Consider the following 18,316-nt stretch of genomic DNA (forward strand, 5'->3'; position numbering starts at 1 on the left):
CGTGATCCAATCGAGCTGACATTTTCCACACAGACTCGTTGTGTGACAATTAATTTTCGTGAGAAAAAAAAATTCCAAAATTTTACACTGTTTAGGGAAAACAAATTAAATATTTAATTACCAATTGCTTAATGGTGGCTGACAATCATCTGACCCATAGGTGGCAGCCATCTCAAGCCAGAGGACGAGAGGACTCTAGCCGCCACGCATATAAAGGATTTATAGTGAAAAACTTTGTTTTTACGGGTTTACTTGTTGCTGCTCTGCTCACGCACAAAGGATCTCCCTTGGAAAAGCCGGACAACTGAATAAACGGGATAATCCGTGGAACAGGTATGTCGCTCAACGAGCAAGAAACGTATTGCAAAAAACTAAAATACTCAGAAAAATCAATCAGACAAAAGAATGGCAATTACAACATAGTGTATCTTTTATTTAAATCACTATTACACTTGCGTATCACAAAATACAACAGGACAATGACGTCATTACAATCTGGGAAATGTGCAGTGAAATTAAGTTATATGCATCATGCCGAAACACAGTCTCTGGCCCTTAGCACATGTCGGCAGAGGCCACAGCCTCCAGACAGCACACTTTACACTTTTCTTGTAGCCCTCGCTGGTAGGTTGTGGTCTTATGAAAAACAAAAACACTTCCAGCGACGCAGGAAGTCAGGAGAGCAGGTTTACAAAGAGCGAGTTTACACCAGGCAGGGTAATGCTTTTCAACGCCGTTTGTAAATCAAAAATAAAATTTTAAATATAAAGGCTCTTTGGCAAGGGTGTGAGCCACCCAAAAAGAGCATCTGTCGGACTCCTTAAACCAAAAATTTAAAAATATATATAATTATAAATTCTAGTAACACTTGACAAGCCATACCAAACTGTACCACTAAACACGTAGGATATGACAATGTTACTTAAAAAATGGTGATGAAATAACAGCAAACCTAAGTCTGTGCCAAGACTAGACCTCACTTGGTACCACCAGTCAAACCTTTTCGTACAAAATTTATTGTAATGGCCAATAACAGTGAAGTGAAAACCCTTTAAAAAAATGTGTGGGTTATCAAAATAAACTTTTAAATGGCCATCCAAGAAATTCAGGTGGTACAAATTCTACTTTGGCTCATCGAGTTGGGGTTAAACTTAAGGGCAACTATATTTATTATCGGTCACAATTAGTGATGTGCTGGCCGGCTGCGCGATTATAGCCGTGGCTAATTTTCTTAAGATCCACCGGTTTTTTTTAAGTGCTTAGGCTTGAGGGGGGAAAATGAACAGCTTTGAGCTCTTTAGGGACGTGTGAAGGATACAGGTGCAACTCCCTGGCTTTAAGTGCACACTTTTCTGTAAAAGATAAAAACGACTTCCACAATATCCATTGGGTATTGAGTAAAGTACAAAAATGTTTAGATGTTTAAAAACACCTAAACTGTTATACGAACCTTTATCCTTCACATGTCAGGATTTTCCTCCCTCGGCCGAGGTGGTGGGACGTAGCATCTGATTAACTCAGGTAATCTACAGTAACTTGTATTTAATTACTATAGGGTTTGTTTTAAAGAGTAAAAAGGACACATTAAGAACGGCACATTTTTATTCTTAATATTAAGTGGATTACCTCCTGCCTCGGATTGTGTGGGGCAGGTCGGGGGGCGAGTCCTCAAACACCCCCTCTTCCACCTAATAATCCACTGTGCCCGTCACCTATTTCTCAATGTTAGAGAGACTTGGTTTGGACAAAGGCTCAGCCTAGCCGACCACTGGGGTCAGAATACGGACCTAGCGGGGAAATCTGTATGCCACCTCAGGTCAGCATTCTACCCTGGGATGAGATTCAAATCCATCCCTTCGATGTTCTGCATGAAACACAGAACCATGCGGTGAAACCACCATGACAACTTGTGCATCACGAACCAAAAGTCAAATTGTTATTTCGGCTCCAATTATGTAGGATACAAAAGCACGAATGAATTCTGTATTTTTAAATGAAAATACAATTACGGTCTAACAGTCACCGAAAACATGGTTTTGTAATACAGATGTAACTTTTAGCAAAAATGAGATTTCTACATCTGTTGTACATATTACTTTAAAATACAGTACCTCACTAATCGAGCAGTATAAAAATGATGAAACAAAAAACCCAAATATGTAGCACAGTCTGCATGCTTTTTTATTAAAGTTACCTATGAAGCCAAACTATACTCAAAGCACAAACCGAAAAAGTTGAATACATCGGTCATTAACGCTGCCTTACTATGAAACATAAGAGTATAAAGTACACTGAAGGCCGCTGCCCAAAAGTTAAGCATATCATCCCAGGAACCCATTAAATATCCCTTACGTATATTTATGTTGTAAGGCAGTGTTAACGATGAACGTGGGAAGTTGGGTTTTTTGATTTGTGATTGTACACCTACTGCAAATGCAGTCCCTTAATATTCTATAATACTAAAGCAATAGCCTGACTTGGGCAACTTGAACAACGTCTGTACTCGAGATCGACACCTTTTCCACTGCAAAGAAAAAGATCCCCCTTATAGCCTTAACAGACTGTTGGTGCAAGTGCTGTCAGCAAGCACCCTTGACCACTGCTCAGACCTATCCAACAAATCTTACAGTTCAACCACACGTGGATTTAAAATGCATCTGACCATACAACCTCCGTAAGGACAGGTCCAGATTGGCACGCGGTAATCATGTGTGACGTGCGCTGTACACTTTCAAGACTATGGAACAATACCCAAGCAGGAAAAGAGAAACCTAAAATTTACATTTTCATAGGCAAACCTGTCCAACATTTCTGTGTACAATGACAGTTCCACTGAATACTCGTTGTCTAGCAAGTAAAGCAAATCGGCTCAGCCAGATATAAATGCCTGAGTGAGGCCCTCCCCTAGATAAAACTAGGCCTAAAAAAATTAGCAACAGGGTCGAGGACCTCCCTCAAGTAGCCTCTAACTGACATGGAGCACCTGGCAAGGGCACTGAATTAAGTCCATTCCAAAGAAGAGACCCACCCGGCTTCAGCCAGGTTTCGGGCTACGTTTTAAAAAGCCAGAGCTACCTTTGAATGCAGGACGAGTCGCTGCTAAGGTTTGTGCCGGTGCTGTGACCCGACATTTCATGGTCATGCAGTAGATGCCATTGAGCCTACTCTGCCGGCTTGTCGGTGACGGCATCCTTGATGGGCTTGACACGGTATTTGTTGAGCGGCATGTGGTGAACGATCTCGAGCTGCCGCGTGGTGGTGCACGGCTTCATGTCCTCCAGGCCCTGGCCAAGCAGCCACGAGTTGGTGGCGTCATCCATCTCCGAGGTCACGTGCACCTTGCTCCACTCGTCCCACCAGCTGTGGAAGCGCCGGTGCAGGCGCCGCGAGACGCGCTGGTGCGACTGCGGACAGGAACAAACCGCGCGCGTGACGGTGAGCAAAATAGCTCCGTGGAGTGGCATCCCACACGCCAGTCCACAATGGCGATTGTTAGCCATAATTAATACAAACGAGAGAAAGACACCCATCACTTTTAAATGACAAAAAATATATGTATTCTTATAATAATAATTGCAGCGAAGGCTTCACATAAAAAGAAAATCTAATAAGCTTGTTTAATAACCTACGGAATTTCTGGGACCGATTTACCTATCCAAATTCCATCAGTTTGTTGTGGACAACTGAAATGTTGCTGGGTTGATTAGAGTCAAGTTAAACAGACCCATGAATCTTAAAATATTATTTTCCACAAATAAAAATGTATACAATTATCCTGCACTGTGCAAAATGGGCCCAGGTGATAGGACAACTATCACCTGTAACACCTGGTAAAACAGCAGAATTTGTTTTGCAGCCCACAACCCTGATGAGTCACCTCCGTGAAAGGGGGTCCTAATGGTTTTCCTACTTAAGAGGGTTCATGAGCTTGTGCAGATATTTTACAGTTATCCCCTCAAAAGCACACATTTTTTCCAGATACATCCTAGTTTCCTTTGCCATAAAGTTAAGCACTCAATAAATAACCAAGTATTGCACTTTGGATAAATATAATTCTTTAAAAACATTGAACTCCAAAAGAACCCAACTATACAAATTAAAAAAACCCTCACCACATGTACCATTAACACCTTCATATGTAGTGTGCTTGCTCGAGCACCAGTGGCGAGATGTTAACTACCTCACCTGATATATGTATATACAGGATGTCGTGGGTTCGATCCAGACCTTGATGCCTGTATATATTTGGAGTTTGCATGTCTCCCTTTGGTTGCAAGGATTTTTCTCCGGGTCCTCCGGTTTTTCCCTCCACATTTAGGACCATGCATTTAGATTATTTGGCTCCTATTTATTCCACACAAGCCACTTCGTTGAGCTACCATATGTGGGCCAGGTTGCTTCTACAAGAGCTATACAGATTCAGTGGGCCTTACATGGTAAAATAAAAATAGTTAGTTTTAGTTTACCAGTTTCATTAGGGAGTGTGCTTGTGCACCACTGGCAATCTATGCATCACACTTCCGTTAATCCGAACCCCGCGGGAAGTAGTCACGGAAGAAGAGCGGCAGTATGGAGGAGGGGTGGTTGTTACCTGCTGGGCACGCTGCAGGGCGGTGCGTCGGTAAAGGTAGTCCTCCGAATTGAACACGTAGACCATCTTGTACGAGTTGAGTTTGAAGTTGCACTCGATCTTGTTGAAGGTCTCCGGCTCCCCAGGTTTGGGGGTCGTGGCACCAGTGGTGCTGCCGGCGCCGCTTGATCCGCTCGCCGCCTCGCGGCTCTCCTTCTCCTGGCAGTCGAGCTCCCGCTGCCACTTGCGCACTCGACGCAGGTTCCTGCAGGGCAAGAGTTGCCAATTAAAATCCCACTGCCACTTCATGCAGAACTTGTTGCCCAAGACACTAAGTAGCACTGTCGTGTATGGATGTTTTTGGTGAGGAGGAAAAAAAAGAGTTTGGGCAAGGTTTCACTGTTATGTTAAAAAATGAGATACTGCAATGCAAGATTGTGTTTTAATTGAATGTTTGTTTTCTTGAGACAGCCCTTGCCTTACTTTCATACAATCAAGCTGCATCTTATGATGAATCAAATTAGTAAAACAAATTCTGGACTCAATAAATGTATATTCCCATTCCTCTTAAGTTCTACATAATTTATATAAAAAAAATAAACCTTTTGCTTTTACACGAGTACAACTAATTAATCTGATCCATAGGACGAGTTAAATTAGCTTATGGCAAACAATGCTTGGTTGACCAGACCAGCAAATAGAACAAAGCAATGTGGATTTTATGGCACTCTAGACGGCTTACCTGGGCAGGAAGACAGGCTTGCGAGCCAGGTGTTCCCTTAGCTCAGGCGATGAGAAGTCTGGGCTCACGTAGCGGTCCACGTAGTCCGACCAACGCTGCCCACGCCCACCACAAATAAAAACACGTTAATGCTACCGCTGCAATAATCTGCGTGCTATTCAACAATGATCCTAGTGGCAGCATAATGAAAATCTATTAATTAAAATCTGCTAGAAAAGGAGAGCCTACTGTGAAACTAATCGTACACATCTGCCAAATTTGATTGCTCACAAATAAATTGGTAAATTCTACATGATAAAATCACTCCCTGCCGGCAGGCCGGTGCTGCGACCACCTTGTGCTGTGCAGGAACAGCTGGCACTGGGTGTCCCTTTAACTAGAATGATGCTGTGCAATGGAATGGTTGAAGGTGAGATGGAACTGGCATTTCCATTATATATATCTTTTTGATATTTCACATTGCCATACAAAATGGCCCTTATAAAATCGGAATAACGGATACAATAATTGTTAACAAAAACTAATTGTGCCATCGTGGATTGAATGTATCTGAATAAGAAAAATAGATTAAAGGTTTTACTTCATCAGCTTACAGGCCATTCTGGACCAATGTTTCCAGCTTTTTTGTTTAAGAAAACTTGTTTAAAATACCTGACGATGCGATTCAGAAAAGCATCTGGCGGTATAGATTAACACTAGGCACAAATCGACAAGATGCAACGCCGTTGATTTACACGGAGGTGGTAGCCACGGCAAAAGGATGAAAGGTGTCGTAACAACAAGAGCAGTGCATGTACCTCTACTTCAACGGGGCCGTCCGAGTGGTCCTCATCTGTGTCCAGCAGTTCCACCATGAGCTTCACACGACCCTCGCTCTGGATGAACATGACCTGCAGAGTGGAAAAAATGCCCCAAATCAATGTCAAATTGTGCTTTAGTCCAGCCGATGGGTCTTCAACAATAAAACCTTTCCAGAAGCATTTAAAAGCAGGCAGACATCTCATCACAAGACACCATTACAAAAATACATCTTTTCGACAGTACTTTTTCTTATCACACGCCCTTGCAATTAATGTCATGACAAAACTAAATGTTTTACTATCAATGCTGGAAAAAAAAAGCTAAGAGGTCAAAAAGGAGATCAATGGTTTCTGATTTCTAGGAATTGTGACCGAGTTGAAGCCATTCACTCACTACGCTTGAGAAGCCAGTTTCATTACACGTGGCGAAACCCATATTCACTGGGCATTTCAGAGGTAGCTGCTCAGCACTTGAGACAGTATTTGTCCGATTTCGATTTAAAGCTTTCGTGACTGCAGGGATTCATCTTCTTGGTTCTTTCGGTAAAGTCACGTAGAAGGGAAGTAATAAAATAACAAAAATAAAACATAATAAAATAATTCTCACGACGTTTCGGCCACAACGCAAGCAGCCGTCCTCAGGTGAAGATTTTGTTATTTTATTACTTTCCTTCTACGTGAATTTACCGAAAGAACCAAGAAGAAGTATTTATCCGCTTAACCATCTGACCAAACAATTACTTATTGTTAATACGCTGGCAACCGACAAGCAACTGGATGGTTCGTACAATCGGCGAGGAGTTGGGGGTGGGTGGGCAGTGCCGTACCTTGAAGCAGTTCTCATCGGACATGTGCTGTTCCACTTTTTTCTGGTAGGCGGCCTCGTGAGACGAGCGGCTGCTCTGAGTGGCCAAGCTGCCGCCGGTAGCGGCCGGCGACTCGCCCAGGTACAGCTCCATGACCCGCACGCACACCTCGTCCGTCACGATGTGCTGCAGCTGTTGGCAAATGTGTGGTTAGAAATGAAGCGATGAAGACTGGGGAAAGAGGGCATGATTAGCACTGATCATCGCAATGGCAGCAGCTAAACGTCACAATGCCTTGTTTGTGGAATTGTATGTGCTGAAATACAAGTGTATTCTACCGAACTATATGCTATGGTACAGGAAATGCAATGATTTACCTCCAGGATTCAAATGACTTGCCTAAAACGATATTCATAAGTTTCTTAACAATTTTTTATCCTCTGTGGTGCAAGTATAATAAATAGTGCCTGCGGGCTTCACATGCACAAAACAAGTGCAATTTTCACAAATAGGAATAGGGGTTCTTGCACGCATGCTTTAACCAATGCACCATGCGAGCAAGTGAACGAACCGTTACAGCGATAACATTTACAGCACTTGCAATAAAGCGCATTGTACTGCTTGAATTATGCCACTTGCAATAGTAATGCAATGGGTGGCAAGGTGGCTGTGTGTGGCGAAGGTGGCAGCAGACCTGGCGGACAATGTTCTGGATGAGCTTGTCCATGGTGAAGCCGATGTAGGCGTGGATGGTGAACATCTCGCGCAGAGTATCCTCATAGTGGGATGACTCCATGTTGCCATCCAGCAAATTCTTCACCATGTCCAGGAAGGCCGGGTAATAGTCATCTACTTCCAGCTCACCTGCAGTCCACAGGGAAGCAAGGTAAGCGGCAGTCAGATACATTCTTCATCAACTAGCTTGTTTGCCCGTAAAAGGACAGGTGTATATTGCACTAAATCTGAAATCGAAGATTGTTCAGCTCATGATTATTAATGAGGGGGGGGCCCATGTGGAGTGACGTCACCCGCGAATGGTTATTGTGGAGGGGAGCAGCATGTGGAGTGACGTCACGTGCGGGAGAAACACATACTTGGCTTATTATATTAGTAATAGCTACAGCCAGCCAATCACCACACAAAGTAAGCCGGTAAAGCTGACCAGTCAACTAATCGACCATGGTAAATCAACTACCGTAAAGTTACCAGACAACCTACAAAAGTAAACCTCAATCAACTGTTAACCGCTATCGCCAAATAAAGGCAAATCAGAGATGGTTACATTTATTATGTTTTTGCCTTATTTCTTAGCTTCAAAAGTCAAATAGCCTTGGTGAGAGCATAGCTTGTTTCTTAATGTATTTTCCATGACAAAGGAACCCTATCTGTTTCTCACCCTGTGCCCACTTGAACAGAGATCACAAGTTGTGGCAATGCAAGTAATTAAATGTTGGCGAGCCACTTTGGCGTTCCACTCAAAGAGCTGGCCGCCATGTATAATAACGCTGTCCGAACACCAATCCCAACTACCCGCTTTTTCTCATACATGGTTATGGCATGCTGAGAAAAACTATGATCATGCCCAGTGGGCCACAAAAACTAAATTTATTGACTGCAGCAGTATTTTTTCCAGAGCACTTGTATATTCTTGAGTAATCTCGTGTGTTAAGTCTGCCGGGGCGACACGCACTGGGCTGCTTGAGTCGCAGTTGGTAGGCAGGGCTTTCCTTCTTGTCCTTCTTGGCTGCGGGCTCCGATCCCATGCGCTCCTCCTCCATCTGCCGCTCCGCCTGCATGTAGATCCGCAGGAGCCGCGAGCACAGCAGCTGGTGCAGCCGCAGGAAGATGTACCAGTTGTTGTTGACGAACATCAGGTTGTACACATGCTCCAGCCCCTTCAGCTTATGCGCGTGCGTCGTGGCGAACAGCAGCTTGCTCTTGCCCGTCACGCTGCCCCCTCCGCTGCCCTCAGACTTATTGCCCTTCCCGGGACTGCTGCCATCTGCTGGCCCATTGGCCTTGCCCTCGGCCGAATCCGTGGAGGAGGCCACGGTCGGGGCGGCATCTTCGTCTCCCGCAGCCGACTCCTCCATGTCGCTGAGCTCACCGCGCGAGCCGAAGAACAGGTCTGGCACGAGGTGGTAGATTAGCTGCTTGATCTTGTGCTTGTCCTCCGTCTGGATACCAGTCTGCCGCTTGACGTGGTGGATGATGAGCGAGGCGGCGTCCTCCAGGATCTGCTTGTCCTCGTATTCGTACTCGAGGTGCGGGCCCGACGCCGGTGACACGTTTCCCTCCGCCGCCTGCTCCTGGTGCTGAGCAGCGCACGGCGCCAGGGTTGGGAAAAGCAGCACAGGAGGTTAGGCACAATTTTGGACAACCTTGGTCTCTGCTGTGCATTTTAAACTACAAAATTATATAAAGCAAGTACTGTGCCTTGCTATGTAAAAGAGGTACCCCACCAGGCACGCATACTTTTAAATCAATCGAAATTAAATTCAGTTCAAGATACATGCTACCAATCATGCATTTAAAATTTATATTTAGTTTATACCAATCATCCTGCAGATGTTACCAGTAGCTTAATGGAATGAGACAGAACAAATATGACAACATACGAAATAAAAATACAAATATTAGTGTAAAAAAAGACAAAGAAACGGAATTGGTGAATTGCATCATGGCACCGAATAGTAACATTGAATTGCATCGAGTAGGTTGGCAAAACATTACATGCACATTGACAAGACATTTAACCTCAATCTCCACCACCACCACCACCATCCATGATCAAGCAACTAAAATAAACACTAGGCAAGTCTCCCCCAGCTTCCCTTACCTCGTCGTAGATCGTTTCAATCTCATTGAGGAGGCTCTTAGAGCGCAGGGCCTTGGTGTCGTTCTGCTTGAAGTTGATGCCCTGGTGGTCGAGTGATTTGAGGTAGTACTTCTCATTCTGCTCTCGCCAGATCTTGTTGAAGCCACGCTGCGCCTCGCGCCACTCCTCATCCTTTGCCTTGAGCCTGTTGGCAACAGCATGGGAGGGGGGGGGGGGCGAGAGCAGATCAGCAGGTGGGCCTGACGTATCCTTTAAATGCTGCAATAGCCAACATTACAATGCTACAATGATAATGCTACTTAGTGCAATTCACATTATTTTCTTATTGCCAGTGTCAAGCCTGGCTGCATTAAAGGACATCAAGAACAGCGAGTTGCTGGCTCAAGCATTGGATTTGCCAAACGGATATCAATGGATATTTGCAAGAATTATTTTATTATTCCTCTCACTTATACATCACAGTAGTGGCATCACTTAAGTACCACTTTTAAAGTTATGGCTTTTTTATTATGAATAAATAAACTTGTGCAGCACAGTGCACAAGATAATTTTCGTTAATAACTGCTGAACTAAAATATGGCAATCCATCAAATCACCAGGGGGGGAGGGGGGCAGGCGAGTCATTTCATTCCTACTAAGAATGCATCAACAAGATAACTGAGTTTGCCATATTCTAAGTGCAGTTTAGTCCACTACACTGGCTGAAAATTGTACCTCTTGAGGACTACGGGCACGGCGACAGCGGGGTTCTTCTTGAGGCCGTCGATGATCTCATTGGCTTTGTCACCATAGATGCGCTGTACGGCCTTGCGGTGCACGACCTCCGAGGTGCCCCCCAGGCAGCTGTCGAGGTGGAAGCGCGCCTTGTCCTCCTCCGACATGCGCGACAGCTTCTTGTGAACGCTCTCCAGCACGCGGATCGTCGCCAGGTTTGTCTCTAGCACGTAGTCCAGCTGACGGCAGAGGCAGTGGGGGAGGCAAACGATGAGACGTGGTGTAGTGTGGGGGATGGCAGGGGGAGGTAAGGATGGTCAGCCAGTGAAAGATAAAAGGAGGCTATAATTGATGCAAATTTTGCAGATAACAGGAACACAAAGCAACAGCAACCGAGTAACAAAATAGGGGACAAGAAAAAAAATGGAACATCCACATGCTGTTGCGGCAAACCTAAGATGCCAAAGTTCAGGAACAAGCATTTGTTGAAACGGTTCTAAAAACATACGAACACACCTAATAGGAGGGGCAGTAGGAGAGTGAAGTAGCCAGGTCAGAGACCGGTACCTCAAATCGTTCATCCTCGCAGCGGTAAATGTGCTCTTCGTACTGAGTCTTCTTGGAGCTCACAAATGTGGAATCCTCCGACCACGATGGGAAAGACACCCAGGTGTCGTTCAAAACCTGTGCACAAAACATCAGCAGCTTAACATTAGCTTTAACTTCTATACCAGAGCAACTCCATTAAGCTATGCTACACTCGTCATAACAATTATAATTGAAATGAAAGCTTTTAAGAGTCAGATTTAATAATGCAAATGTAACTATAGTTTTTCCTTTCCATTTGTTTTAAGATTAAGAGTAGTTTCATGTCACGCTATCTTTTTCAGCCTCCTATTCTAAGTTGCAGTTTTAAATGTAAAGAAGTATTTTTGTGCCCTGTATATAGCATTACACTTTTCCATGCTTAGAATTTGCAAACGTCTTCTTTTGTATAATTTCCCAAAGTTTCTTAGCCCTTGGATTATGATTGGTGTGGAACGCATATAATTATTTTCTGAATGGGGCTTACTGGCTATAAATTATATTAACTAATCACAGGGGGGGTGTTCTTGGTTTTTAACCAGTCAAATTGTGCAGGCAGTGAGGGCTCCAGTAATTGAGGGAACGTATTTGTCATACATTTACCCCAGGAAATCATGAGTAGAATCGGCTAAATTTTGCAGCCCTATATTGAGAGGTTTCCATTTTTAAAGGAACCTTGTGCACGTAGGAGAAAGCTGGAATACCCCAAGAGAACCCAACCATACGAGTTGATAACTTAAGAAAAATAATTCCATTTCCTGTATTAACATGGCCCTAGCCACCGCAAACTGTGGCCGACCGTCTTCATTTAGACCGAATAAAACAATGGTAAATTCCCAAGAGGTAAAACCCAGCCTCTCTAGAGTAAAAATATCCAAGAAAAACACAGCAAGAGTCCTGGCAAGAAATCCCACCCCCCGTCTCACATCCAAGTCCCCACTGCTTCACTCACCTCGCGGCACAGCGGCGTGCGCCCACTGCACTTGGGCTGCTGATAACTCTTGGGCAGAGCGCGGTAGCTCGGGCCCAGACGCTTGCAGGAGGCATAGTCGATCTCCATGGCAATGCCCTCAGCCGAGCGGTCCTTGGGCAACGCCTCGGGGTGGGAAAACTCCTTGTAGCCAACAAATGTCTTGAACCAGCTGAAGAGCTCTGGGAACTTGCTGTTGGGGGGGGGGAGTTGTGTGCAGACACGTGGTATTGCATGGTTCACATTATGGTTGTTATTATCAACTCAGCCGATCATCACATCACTCTGGGGTAAGTAAAGAGAGTACTTGGTGAGAAATAAAATTGTCTATGTGCGAATACTTTTCCCTGCCATAGGAATGTAGAACATCCACCAGTCTCAAGACTGGCAATCCAATTGGGATTTATGCAACATCTAAAATGTAACCACATTTCAAGACATTGCACAGAACAATGGGCATATTTATTGAACAGGAGCTCTAAATAACATTCCATATACCAATAAACTTAATTTTTATTGAACAAGTCTCAAATATCTTCACACATGAAGAAGAATTGGGGAGCGCTCATCTTGACTGGCAATGCTGAGACAGTAGTGGGAATTCCTTTTCCTACTTTGTAGGATAACCAATGCCATGAATAAATGTCACGAACATATTTAACGATCACTGCCTACCATGGTAATCTTAACCACAAAAGAAAGCTAGGCACTGCTTTATTTTAAGTTTAAAAAGCAACCCATTGGTAATGTGCCTTGTCCAATTCCCAGACAAAAGGCTTGCTCATGACAGTGTTAACAGCAGAAAGGGGCATCTCCTTACTCCTAATTATAATGTAACAATGGTACGAGATGCAGATCACAGGTGAAGACTCACCTCACCCTCCATGTTTCAATTAATTATCCCAATTCAGACCCATGGTTTCTCATGTTCTCCTCTAATTTATCATTTCTGGTTCACCATTGGTCTATGTAAATTTCGATTTAAAGCTTTCATGACTGCAGGGATTCATATTCTTGGTTCTTTCCGTAAAGTCACGTAGAAGGGAAATAATAAAACAATAAAAATAAAACACAAAATAATTTTATTATGTTTTATTTTTATTCTTTTACTATTTCCATTCTACGTGACTTTACCGAAAGAACCAAGAATATGGTCCATGTAACATTCGTATAATCTGCATAAACTTGAAACCATCAATCCTCAAACCATTTTAGGAATGCATTGTGAGCCTTACCAATCTACATTCACCAATTAATTAACGCGTCCTTACAGTCCTAGCATAAGCGTACCCCAGGAAGGGAAACACCAGCTGCACCAGCTCCGAGCGCGACACCACCTCCTGGTTGAAGAGGACAAGGCACCGCAGAAAATTCTCGTATACCTCGTGGCTCTTCAGTGCTTTCCGCACCTACACAATAGGCACACACACACACGACACAGGTAACGTTAAATCAAAATATTAAAGGAGCTGCATTTGGATTTCCATAGCAATAAAATGCAGCTGCATCTAAAGATGTTGTAAAACTGCGGGGGGGGGGGGCATGCTTATTTTTTGGGAGCAAGAGAAAGGCTTCTCTTAGATTATTAAGGTGAAAGGTGGAGAAAAGAGGCTCTTCAAGAGGAGACAGAAAGGCACCTCAGCGAGTCATGGCTTGAAAAGGGCAATGGTCTAGCAGTGCAGAGAGCTCGAGGGAGATTGTTCCAGACATCAGTAGAGTAGGACTGACCGACCACCCATTGAGCAGAGGTTAACTTGGGTTTTGAAAGAAGCCTTGGTTGCTAGAGAGGAAAGGCAAATTAAATGAAGATGAGATGAGAATAGACAGACAGGCAAGGGACGAGTCCATGGAGGCTCTTGATGACAGCAAGGGCAATCTTGCTGATGCAGGATTGAAACGGGAGGGAACCTGAGAATTGGGTTATGGTCACATTCACTGTTATGTTTGTGGTACATTTTTTTAATGCATAAAAGTTGGTGTGATCTTATAATTATATTAACCTGTCCATTGAATTACATAAATATGGAAGCTGGTGTTGTGGTACTCAAGTTAAATGTATCTGCCATGATTTTATGGCAGACTAGCAGGAAGTAACCGGCATTGCCCGGGGGGGAAAATATATTTAAAAACTTGTCTTCTCTTAAAAACATAACATATACATACACAAACACTAAGCTATTGTGAAAGCCCAGCGTGCCATTTGTCCGTCAACAAAATTATAAGTCCAAAAAGTAAGAGTGTAGGGGGTAAATGGTTGATCTAAAAAGGTTTCCGGAAATTGTCGACACCCCCCCCCCACCCCTTCAAAAAATTAGTTTTGCCCACCACATAGGCATATATACCTACAGACCCTACATACAATAATAGTGTGAGTAGGGTCTATTTAGTCTATAGTAGAATCTGCTGACTCTGTAGTTGTATCTACTGACTGTACAGTAGTATCTACTGAGCCCAGTAGTATCTACTGACTGGAGTAGTAATTACTGACCGTAGTAGTACCTACTGACCCTACAGTCATATCTACCGACTCAACGGTAGTATCTACAGACTTTAGCAGTAACCACTGGCGCCAGTGGGGGGGGGTCGCACATGCCCCTCCAATGATCCGATCGAAATCCCTAATTTTGATTGGATCATTGGGGTTTATTAATAATAAATCGGCATTTTGCGACCCCCACTGCCACTGTAGCAAATTTTTACTGTGCCAGGGACTCAATGAGATGATAGCACAATAGTCTGAGTCCATAATTGGCAATAAGGAATGGCAAAGCAGTTATAAGTGACTCACAGAATTGTGCGCAGTTGCGTATACAGCACACGACTTCCCTGAAGGCATTCACCTTCATCGAGCGCGATGCCAAACACACGCGGTTCGAATTCGACCCTTGATCGATGGCTGCGCCATCGCCGCACACGCGTCAAATAAAAATCAAGGGACAAGTCCTTACTTACTAACAACTCCTATAATTTTTCATTGCTGGAGGGGTTGCCCCCCTACCTGAAAATCCTGGCTCTGTCATTGGCAGTAGCACAGACTCTGTAGTAGTATCTAATGACTATAGTAGTACCTACTGAATCTATAGTAGTATATATTGACTCAATAGTAGTATCTGCTGACTATAGTAGTAACTACTAACTCCATAGTAATGTAGAGGCGACATATACGCTGTGTGCACTGTTAAGCGGGTGCAACTGAGGTCAAACAGATGTGTGCATTGCAACATGAAGTTTGCACCCAAACCGCCAGTAATTAAGGGGAGAAGTGGGTGCAACTGAGGTCGAACAGGTGGTTATACACTGTGACCTGAGGTTGGCGTCGAAGAGACAGGAGATGGGGGGTGATGATAAGGGATTAATGGGCCAACTGGCACCAGGCTCGCAGCAGCAGGGGAGCACCTGAGGACTCGGAATGAGGAGGGGTATATAAGGGGAGTGTGTGCAAGTGGAGGGAGTTATTGTTGCCCGGGAACCAAGAGTGAAGACATCTCGCCGCTGCCGCTCCAGCCGTCAACGGGACCTCAACCCTCACGCCGTCGCCTGGCGGGTGTTGGCTGAACCCTCCCGCCCGGGACAGACGAGTGAGTGGGTATGAGGGAGCGTAGGCAAGGGCAGCGGTTGAGATGCAGTGTCGCTGAGTACGAAGCTGCTGTGTGCAGAGTCGCTGAGTGCGGAGCTACTGTGTGCAGGATAAGTGAGGTGCAGAATAGATCAGAGCGAGCAGAAGTCCAGTGTATGTGACCGTACAGATAGTTATAGGAGTGCCTACCACTGGCACGAGAACAGGTGAAATAAAATGTAAGCAGGCGAATTGTTACAACATGTCAGTGCGAGTAATTTTTGAAGACACGACAGTAGTATATGTTGACTATAGTCATATCTACCGAATCTGTAGCAGTATACTGACTATAGTGGCATCTACCGACTCTATAGCAGGTAACTACTAGCTTTACAGAGGTGCTGTGGTGAGGCCTAGTCCTGTGCAGAGCCCCCGGCCTCACTTACGATTGCCCAGCCGGCCGAGGTGGCACCTTGGCATGCTGGGCCACTACCCCGCCCCCCCGCCCGCTCTAGTAGTTATCTACAGACAATAGGAGTAGCATCTACCGACTCTATAGTAGTACCTGCACACATTGGGGTGGGGGAGAAGAGGACATCACACTGAAGAAATTACCTCAGCATTGTGTGTATTCTTTTTGCATTTGTAACGCAAATGAGAATTCCCCCCACCGATTGCATATCTGCATTGCTAGGGGCAACCACGGCTCAGCGTTTCGCGCATGCGTAAATGCGTGGTTTGGTGCGCGCTCAACGTGGTAATATAATAAGATTACTAAATTGTTAATTTAACTACTTTAAAGTTGACGGATGGGAAATACAAAAAGCGCTGGCTCACCCCCGGGCTTATCGCCTGTATCTGGGTACTTTTTTTAAACGTATACCCCACAGTTTGCGAGTTAAGGGGAGAAGTGGGTGCAACTGAGGTCGAACAGGTGGTTATACACTGTGACCTGAGGTTGGCGTCGAAGAGACAGGAGATGGGGGGTGATGATAAGGGATTAATGGGCCAACTGGCACCAGGCTCGCAGCAGCAGGGGAGCACCTGAGGACTCGGAATGAGGAGGGGTATATAAGGGGAGTGTGTGCAAGTGGAGGGAGTTATTGTTGCCCGGGAACCAAGAGTGAAGACATCTCGCCGCTGCCGCTCCAGCCGTCAACGGGACCTCAACCCTCACGCCGTCGCCTGGCGGGTGTTGGCTGAACCCTCCCGCCCGGGACAGACGAGTGAGTGGGTATGAGGGAGCGTAGGCAAGGGCAGCGGTTGAGATGCAGTGTCGCTGAGTACGAAGCTGCTGTGTGCAGAGTCGCTGAGTGCGGAGCTACTGTGTGCAGGATAAGTGAGGTGCAGAATAGATCAGAGCGAGCAGAAGTCCAGTGTATGTGACCGTACAGATAGTTATAGGAGTGCCTACCACTGGCACGAGAACAGGTGAAATAAAATGTAAGCAGGCGAATTGTTACAACATGTCAGTGCGAGTAATTTTTGAAGACACGACAGTAGTATATGTTGACTATAGTCATATCTACCGAATCTGTAGCAGTATACTGACTATAGTGGCATCTACCGACTCTATAGCAGGTAACTACTAGCTTTACAGAGGTGCTGTGGTGAGGCCTAGTCCTGTGCAGAGCCCCCGGCCTCACTTACGATTGCCCAGCCGGCCGAGGTGGCACCTTGGCATGCTGGGCCACTACCCCGCCCCCCCGCCCGCTCTAGTAGTTATCTACAGACAATAGGAGTAGCATCTACCGACTCTATAGTAGTACCTGCACACATTGGGGTGGGGGAGAAGAGGACATCACACTGAAGAAATTACCTCAGCATTGTGTGTATTCTTTTTGCATTTGTAACGCAAATGAGAATTCCCCCCACCGATTGCATATCTGCATTGCTAGGGGCAACCACGGCTCAGCGTTTCGCGCATGCGTAAATGCGTGGTTTGGTGCGCGCTCAACGTGGTAATATAATAAGATTACTAAATTGTTAATTTAACTACTTTAAAGTTGACGGATGGGAAATACAAAAAGCGCTGGCTCACCCCCGGGCTTATCGCCTGTATCTGGGTACTTTTTTTAAACGTATACCCCACAGTTTGCGAGTTAAATCCGTCACAAGTTGCGTACACAGATGGAGACAGACAAAAAATGACTTGTATAGGTAAGACAACAGCACAACTGATTAAAAGATTGCAAGCTTTGATAAATGCAGTGGAAGAGCAGAAAGATATAATTATTTTACCTGTGCAGATATAAAGTATCACACAATTAAGCCACATGACACGAATCATTTCACTTTGAAAAATCATAGAAAATTAAGGGAAATATAAAAATGTAAACCCTGCCTGCCTTTGCACACCTGCCAAAAAATGTACGCATATTGCACGGCGCTACCTTATCGAAGAAAGCGAACTCCCCAAGGCTGCCGTGTTTGCTCGAGTCAGCGCTGGACGTGTCTTTAAAGCTGCTGGGCTTCAGTTTCTTCTGCAATGTAAAACGTGGCGAGGGGCTTGTTTTTGAGGCCTTGAGTGGACAGAAAAAAACAAAAAAATAAAATTATCAAGCAGCAAACAAATAAATCGCACAGGTTTTCTTTTATTAGATGGTGTAAAAATGTGTCGTTAAACCCGTCATCACCCGACAGCCAATTAGTAAGGTGTGTCGCGTAAACAGAACGTGGAAATTACTAATACAGCACACCGGTGTGTGTTAGTGTAAATGGACAACATTTAACG

At 44.8% G+C, this 18,316-nt stretch overlaps 1 protein-coding gene across 1 annotated transcript in view; it reads right to left on the minus strand.

Moving 5' to 3' along the window:
- Positions 1-406: 406 nt before the first annotated feature.
- Positions 407-18,316, minus strand: part of LOC133354290 (paired amphipathic helix protein Sin3a-like) — a 31,435-nt gene continuing 13,525 nt past the window's right edge. Inside the window, 13 exon segments of the mRNA XM_061571029.1 lie at positions 407-3,404; positions 4,592-4,835; positions 5,313-5,407; positions 6,110-6,202; positions 6,940-7,110; positions 7,613-7,782; positions 8,609-9,233; positions 9,758-9,941; positions 10,472-10,710; positions 11,039-11,155; positions 12,009-12,219; positions 13,317-13,435; positions 17,976-18,104. Of these exon segments, the coding sequence (XP_061427013.1) occupies positions 3,162-3,404; positions 4,592-4,835; positions 5,313-5,407; positions 6,110-6,202; positions 6,940-7,110; positions 7,613-7,782; positions 8,609-9,233; positions 9,758-9,941; positions 10,472-10,710; positions 11,039-11,155; positions 12,009-12,219; positions 13,317-13,435; positions 17,976-18,104 (2,640 nt within the window). The 3' untranslated portion in view covers positions 407-3,161.

This window comes from Lethenteron reissneri, chromosome 46 (genome assembly GCF_015708825.2).
Source record: "Lethenteron reissneri isolate LAM-NWPU_2019-01 chromosome 46, ASM1570882v1, whole genome shotgun sequence".
NCBI lineage: Eukaryota > Metazoa > Chordata > Hyperoartia > Petromyzontiformes > Petromyzontidae > Lethenteron > Lethenteron reissneri.